Raw genomic sequence first — 7,634 nt, 5'->3', positions numbered from 1 at the left:
AAAAAACCTTTAAACAGTACCTTAATACAGTTTTTAATTTTGAGTTACTTTTCTCTTAATCTTTGTGAGAATAAAAAAATTTTAGATTTTGCTATTCTATTGCTTATTTTTTTAGTAATCTTTGTAGAGAGAAGCAAAAGCGAGCGAAATCGTGATATGCATTAGAAAAGGATGATTTGTAGAGGGAGGGAGAGGAAAAGGAGATCCATTAAGAAAGAATGATATTTTTTGGAAAAACTGATGTGTTTTTAAAAAAATAGAAGAGAACGTTCCTCCCTAGAGTTTTCTTTAAACTTTTTTTAATTTTTTTTGAAAGCTGTTTTTTGTATTAAGAACTTTTCAAAATCCTATTTGATCAGACTTCTACTTTTAAAAAATAAATACGTTGAAAGAAATTTAAACCAAACAAACACTATGTCAATAAAACTTACAAGCCCATTTCAAGTGTTTGTCCTACTATGTATATATAATCTACCTGTAAATATACATGCAATATATAATCTTAGAAAAATTAAAAAAAAAAATCAATGGGCTTATTACCAAGTATACATTCCATAGTTCGATTATCTACTTATAAAAAATAAAATGAAAAGTTTGTTATTTATTATTTCTATATAATTTGTAAATAGATGAATTATCCTATAACGGTTAAAATGAAAATGATATTACCCTTTATAATAAAAAAAATCTAAAAATTAACCACTTTAAAAAGGTCTCTTTAAAATCAAGTAATTGTGTAAGATCCTAATTCCAAAATCAATTGAAGCGTTTAGGGTCATTTACTTGGGTCCTAATCCTGGCAATCGCAATCAAGGAGCAATTAAAATAAACATGAAGTGATTATACAATACAATATTAACAAGTAAGCTCATGCATAAAGAAAGTAACAAATTTCATTTGACAAAAGAAACAAATGTCATCTCAACTAATAAGCATCCTTGTATAGAGAAATCTAATTTTAAAAGTTACAACTTTTAAAATCCTTGGTTTGAGCAATGATAACATCATCTTAGCAAATCAAGCCAGAAGCAGGCAAAGTTGTTTAGTTTTAGCCTTTAATTAGTACAGACCACATGAATTGAGTAGACAGATTTTGAAGATAAACAAAAGTTGAAGTAGCAATAAATTGGAATGTACCCTTTAATTCATATCTGGCGTTTTTGAGTTGATGTACAAGACATCGTCCTCAATTTTGACCACCATATTTTCAAGCGGAATCTTTACAAACCCCTTGATCGCAATATGCCTTTTGATTTCTGTTTCCAAAAATGAAGTATTCTCCTACAAATAAAGAGAAAAATAATATTAACAAAGCTATCATTTATGCGCTACTTTAGCAAGAGAAAAAAAATATACTCTTTTCATTCCTAAGATCAGAGATCACTCACTGGTCTCCTCAAGATAAACCCCTTTTGGAGTTTGGAGGTTTTAAATGCAGTTACCCTTCCACCTAGATTTTCAAGATTTTTATTGAACTCATACTTCTTTCTTTTGTCTTCCTCATTTCCTTTACAGAGCCTCTCCAGCATGGCCTTCATCAATCATTATAGAATGTCAGATCAAAGAGATAAAATAACCTTTATAGTATAATAATTAGCATTCGAATTGTGAGTAATTTACTTGATGTGCAATATTTTCTTTACGAAGATTCTGCATCTCAATCTTAGTCTCTTCCATAAATTTCTGGACACAAAAAATTAGATCAAAGACATAAAATAACTTTTTATATTATAATAATTAGTATTCAAATGATGCGAAATTTACTTGATATGTATCAATTCCGTTATAAAGCCCCTTCATCTCGATCTCCATCTCTTCCATTAAATTCTGTATACAAGAAATCATATCAAACAGATAAAATAACCTTTATGCCATAATACTAAATATTAGGAGTTTGAGAAGTTTACCCTATTTGCATCCCTTTCTTCACGAAGCCTTTTCATCTTGATCTTGGTATTTTCCATGAGTTTCTAGAAACAAAAAGTCAAATTAAAGAGAGGCAATAACCTTTGGGTTATAGTAATTAGTATTGCATCATTAAAAAATTTACTTCATGTGCATCATTTTTTTTACGAAGCCTCTCGATCTCAATCTTGTTCTCTTCCTTGAGTTTCTGGACACAAAAAGTCATATCATAGTCATATAATGAAATAATCTTTATGCTATAGTAATTAGCATTGAAACTTTGAAAATTTTACTTGATGTGCGTCATTTTCTTTACGAAGCCTTTTGATCTTAACCTTGGTCTTTTCCTGCAGTTTCTAGACACAAAAAGTCAAATCACAAAAATGAAATAGCCTTTAAGCTATAGTAATGACCATTGTAACTTTGAGAAAATTACTTTGTGTGCATCATTTTCTTTACGAAGTCTCTCAATCTCGATCTTGTTTTCTTCCTCGAGTTTCTGGACACAAAAAAAGTCAAATCAAAGAGATGAAATAATCTTTATACTATAGTAATTAACATTGGAACTTTGAGAAATTTACTTTATGTGCATCATTTTCTTTAAGAAACCTTTCCATCTCGACCTTGGTTTTCTTCTCAAGTTCCTGACACAGAAAGTTAGATCTAAGAGATGAAATAACATTTATGCTATAGTAATTAGCATTGAAATTTTGAGAAATTTACTTTATGTGCATCATTTTCTTTAAGAATCCTCTTGATCTCGATGTTCGTCTCTTTCTCAAGTTCCTAGACATAAAAAGTCAAGTCAAAAGAATGAAATAACCTTTATAATTTAGTAATTGGCATTGGAACTTAGAGAAATTTACCTTATGTGCATCATTTTCTTGACGAAGCCTCTCAATCTCAACCTTGTTCTCTTCCTCCAGTTTCTGGACTCATAATGTTAGATCATGGAGATAAAATAACCTTTATGCTATAGTAATTAGCATTGAAACTTTGAGAAATTTACTTTATATGCATCATTTTCTTCATGAAGCCTCTTGATCTCGATCTTAATCTCTTCCTCGAGTTTCTGGACATAAAAAGCCATATTAAAAAGGTGAAATAACCATAATGCTATGATAATTAGCATTGGAACTTTGAGAATTTACTTTATACACATCATTTTCTTTTCGAAGCCTCTCAATCTCGATCTTGTTCTCTTCCTCAAGTTTCTAGATACGAAGAGTTAGATCAAAAGATGAAGTAACTTTTATGCAATAGTAAATAGCCTTAGAACTTTGAGAAATTTACTTTAAATGCATCATTTTCTTTACGAAGCCTCTCGATCTTGACCTTGGTTTCTTCCTCAAGTTCCTAGATACAAAAAATCATATCAAGGAGATGAAATAATCTTTATGCTATAGTCATTAGCATTGGAATTTTGAGAAACTTACTTTATGTGCATTACTTTCTTGAAGAAACCTCTCCACCTTGACCTTTGTCTCTTTTTCGAGTTCCTAAATATAGAAAGTCAAATCAAAGAGATGAGGTAACCTTTACTTTATAGTAATTAGAATTGAAACTTTAAGAAATTTACTTTATGTGCATCATTTTCTTTAAGAAGCCTCTTGATCTCAATCTTGTTCTCTTCCTCGAGTCTCTGGACACAAAAAGTCATATCAAAGAGATGAAATAACCTTTATTATATAGTAATTAACATTAAAATTTTGAGAAATTTACTTTATGTGCATCATTTTCTTTACGAAGCCTTTCAATCGTGACATTGTTCTCTTCCTCAAGTTTCTGGACACAAGGAGTCATATCAAAGATATGAAATAACCACCATGCTATAGCAATTAGCATTGAAACTTTGAGAAATTTACTTTATGTCCATCATTTAGTTTGCAAAGCCTCTCGATCTCAATCTTGTTCTTTTCCTCTAGTTTCTGGACACAAAAAGTCAGATCAAAAAGATGAAATAACTTTTATATTATAGTAATTAAAATTGGAACTTCAAGAAATTTACTTTATGTGCATCATTTTCTTTACGAAGCCTTTCGATTTCGACCTTATTCTCTTCTTCGAGTTTCTGGACACAAAAAATCAGATCAAATAAATGAAATAACTTTTATGCTATAGTAATTAGCATTGAAACTTTGAGAAATTTACTTTGAGTGCGTCGATTTCTTTACAAAGCCTCTCAATCTTGACCTTATTCTCTGCCTCGAGTTTCTGAATACAAAAAGTCAGATCAAAGAGTTGAAATAACCCTTATGCTATTATAATTAGTATAGAAATTTTGAGAAATTTACTCTATGTGCATTATTTTCTTCATAAAGCCTCTCCATCTCCATCTTGGTATTTTCCTCGAGTTTCTGGATACAGAAATTCAGATCAACTAGATGAAAAGATTATGCTATGGTAATTAGCATTGGAACTTTGAAAAAGTTACTCTCATTATACTAGTGGATCAGGCAGAGGCACCTGGTTGACTTAAACCTTTTATATTCATGCGAATGTGGAGTAAAGTCAGATCATACTTTGGTCTGAGGTTTCGATTGTCTTTTTGGCTTAGTTACTTTTAAGTACTAATACAAAAACAACCTAATGTAATCTATACATTCTATGAAATTTTAAAAACCAATCAGAATCAGGAAAGAGAATACATGGAGAAAGTTAGGAAATTCTTACCTGTTTTTTTGCCCGCTGCTCTCTAGATCTTATAGCGCCTTTGGACTGTGACAACCCTTTTTTATCCGTGGTTTTCTTGCCAGACTGCTCTTTTGTAATGCCTGTTCCAAGACTATTCATAGCGTGTGCATGTCCAGAATTCTCCACCATAATCGTACAATCCATTTGTATGTCTACCAAAATTGTAAGAGCAAAAAGATGGAACAAGGATTTTCCCATCAATCTCAGTATACTCTACCAAAATGACCAGATGTACTAAATTGTAGAACAAAGAGATAAGTTAAAATTAAAACAAAGAATCTGAATATTAGCCTTGACATTCTCAATGAGTATCAAGAGCCCTAACAAAAAGGCAAATGTTATTATGTATTTATTTAACACTTTGATTGGAAAGGAAACTGTAACTGATCTTGCGAAGCAGTTTCACTTTGTTTATCACACCTTTTTTCAGTTTGCACCAACCAAGTGCCAGTAGAAGTCCCTAGTAAATGGTTAAAGATTTTGGATAGCACAGTGACTCAGTGTTAAGAAATTCAACTTAAAAAAAAACACTTTAGTTGGAAAATGTTTTTCTGTTTAATGTTTAGCTAACTAAACACTAAAAACACTAGGGAAAATCATTTCTCGAGAATCTAACAGAGTGAAATTTAGAACCCAAACTTGAAAGCCTGCTTATAATTTTATGCCTTACCACCTCTTTGAACGCCCTCTGTGAAGATATTTGACTGCCAATTACTCTGCCACGTCCAATCCTGTCCTCCAGGATTCTGACCTGGCACTGCAAGATAGTATGTGCTAAAATTAGCCAAAATATTTCACTCAATATATCCTTAAGTGATAATAATGTATAGAGCTGGACCAAGCGAAAAGTGCTAAACTAAAATATTCTACTGAATCTGAAAACCTAGATTAACTTGCAAAGTATTTTGATATTGACTTGCATTTACAAGAGGGAAGAAATTTATTAGATATATGAAATAATTAGAAGAGAATTTTCTTTTATGATTAAGCTTTATAATTGGTTTAATGGCAATCGATTAATACCTAAAAAAGAATTAAAATGATGAATTTAATAAGAGAAATACTCTTATAAGTTGTAGATAACTGATATTCTACTCAAACACCAAGATGAAAGGCCCTCTTCAAGACTTTCAAAACTATGCAACATCCATTTTGTATCAAAATGTATATTTTCTCCCTTTGATTGTTACCTAAGCTAGTCAAATCATTAGCTCATCGGGATCCATTGCCACGTCAGTTAAAAATTATTCAGGTGGATTTTCACAAAATTACCCTAATCTCTTGCTTGACCTTGTTTTTTTTTTTAAACCAAAATACAAAATGGAAAATGTTATTAAGTATCTATTTAACACTTTGATTGGAAAATGTTTTTCTGTGTTGAATGTTTAGCTAACCAAATATTAAAAACACTAGAGACAATAATTTTCGTGAATCAAACAGAGTTCAAACAGAATGAAATTTAAAACCCAAACTTGAAAGCCTGCTTATAATTTTATGCCTTACCGCCTCTTTGAAGGCCTTCCGTGAAGATTGGTACAGCATTCGGCTGCAAATTACCCTGCCACGTCCAATCCTGTCCTCCAGGATTCTGAACTGCCGGCACTGCAAGATATTAAGTGCTAAAATTAGCCAAAATATTTCACTCAATATATACTTAAGTGTTAATAATGTATAGAGCTGAACCAAGCAAAAGGTGTTAAATTAGAACATTCCACTGAATCTTAGCTTGATTCAAAATGAAAATACTATAATAAAACCTGGATTAACTTGCAAAGTATTTTAATATTGACTTGCACCTACAAAAAGTTAAGAAATTTATTAGATATATGGAATAATTAAAAAGAAATTTTCTGTATGATTGAGTTCGATAATTGGATTAATGGTAATCAATTACACCTAAAAAAAGAATTAAAATGATAAATTCATAAGATAAATACTCTTATAAGTTGGGAGTAACTACTATTCTGCTCATACACCAAGAGGAAAGCCCCTATTCAAGACTTTTAAATTAGGAAAAATCCATTTTGTCTCAAAATGCAGACCTAATAAATTTTTGAACAAAGATGGGGGAAAATCATTTTTCTTGAATCAAAAGGACTCCAACCAAACAAAATTAAAAGCACAAACTTGAAGCCTTGTTTAAAATTTCACGCCTTACCGCTTGGTTGAAGGTCTCCCGTGAAGCTTGACCCATCTCTTTGCTGCAAATTACTATGCATCGTCAAATTCTGTCCTTCAAGATTCTGATCCATTTCTGCCCAGCAAGATAGATCGGAAATTGGCAAAGTCAAGCATTAACCACGGATGACCCAAATAAACATACATAATCATCTCAAGTCTCAAAGTCCACTAAAGTCTAGAAGAAAAATAAAATAAAAGTGTTCGCAACAGCCGACTCCCATTTTCGGCCTTCGTACGACCACGCCTCAACCACGCTCGAAGAAATACGAGCCCGTTGCGTACAAACTGCGCAGAGTGAAAAAGAATGAGACAAAAGAAAACATAGCTCGATTCTGCAGCAGAGGCTTACATAACCTCTTTATGTCATGTGGATATAGTAAATTAATCATCTAATTTTGAAAATGTTTGCGACACTGGAACCCTGCAAGTGCATGGTTGGTCACGAATCACCAATAGATTAAAGACCAAAATCGTTTGTGTTCCGCCTTTCCTTCTTTGATGTTGATCAATATGATGTTAACTTTAAGACATTAAATAAAGAATTCTAACACATTACAAGCACACCCTTTAGACATCACAATTAAGCCCCAAGATATTAGAAATCAGAAAATCCAAAGCCATTCCTTCTAACCATGTATTAGAAAAAAAAGAATATTGAAGAACTAATCAAAAACATTACCCAAAAATAATTTTATATAAATATGATTAAGTATGAATCGACAAATCCAACTTACAATTTTAACTGAAGCTCTTTCACAATTACACAAATTTTCAACTATCCCAATTAGATTTGTCCAGCATTCTTTAAGTCACATTTAAAAGCTTTCATATAATCATGTAAAATTTCACATAAT

General features: G+C 31.4%; 1 protein-coding gene across 9 annotated transcripts; it reads right to left on the bottom strand.

Annotated features, from left to right (window-relative positions):
* Positions 1-875: 875 nt before the first annotated feature.
* On the bottom strand, positions 876-7,634 carry LOC110425450 (uncharacterized). Of its 9 annotated transcripts, none has more exons than XM_021440372.2 (26): positions 7,515-7,634; positions 6,758-7,065; positions 6,103-6,201; positions 5,270-5,356; positions 4,579-4,751; positions 4,200-4,262; positions 4,057-4,119; positions 3,914-3,976; positions 3,771-3,869; positions 3,628-3,690; positions 3,485-3,547; positions 3,342-3,404; positions 3,199-3,261; positions 3,057-3,119; positions 2,915-2,977; positions 2,772-2,834; positions 2,629-2,691; positions 2,487-2,549; positions 2,342-2,404; positions 2,199-2,261; positions 2,051-2,113; positions 1,908-1,970; positions 1,765-1,827; positions 1,621-1,683; positions 1,389-1,532; positions 876-1,281 (listed from the first exon to the last, which is right to left on the bottom strand). In XM_021440372.2, the coding sequence occupies exons 2-26, from the start codon at positions 6,849-6,851 to the stop codon at positions 1,141-1,143; spliced, it is 1,971 nt and encodes a 656-aa protein (XP_021296047.1). In that variant the 5' UTR covers positions 6,852-7,065; positions 7,515-7,634; the 3' UTR covers positions 876-1,140. The 9 variants fall into 9 exon arrangements, with proteins under 9 accessions (XP_021296047.1, XP_021296062.1, XP_021296048.1 ...); XM_021440387.2 differs by lacking the exon at positions 7,515-7,634 and adding an exon at positions 6,357-6,395 and having other exon boundaries at positions 6,758-7,373; XM_021440373.2 differs by lacking the exon at positions 7,515-7,634 and having other exon boundaries at positions 5,273-5,356; positions 6,758-7,379.

Source organism: Theobroma umbraticum, unplaced genomic scaffold (assembly GCF_002168275.2).
Source record: "Theobroma umbraticum cultivar Fairchild unplaced genomic scaffold, ASM216827v3 scaffold_81.0, whole genome shotgun sequence".
In the NCBI taxonomy this organism is placed as follows: Eukaryota; Viridiplantae; Streptophyta; class Magnoliopsida; order Malvales; family Malvaceae; genus Theobroma; species Theobroma umbraticum.
This window is presented reverse-complemented; position numbering and strand designations above follow the sequence as displayed.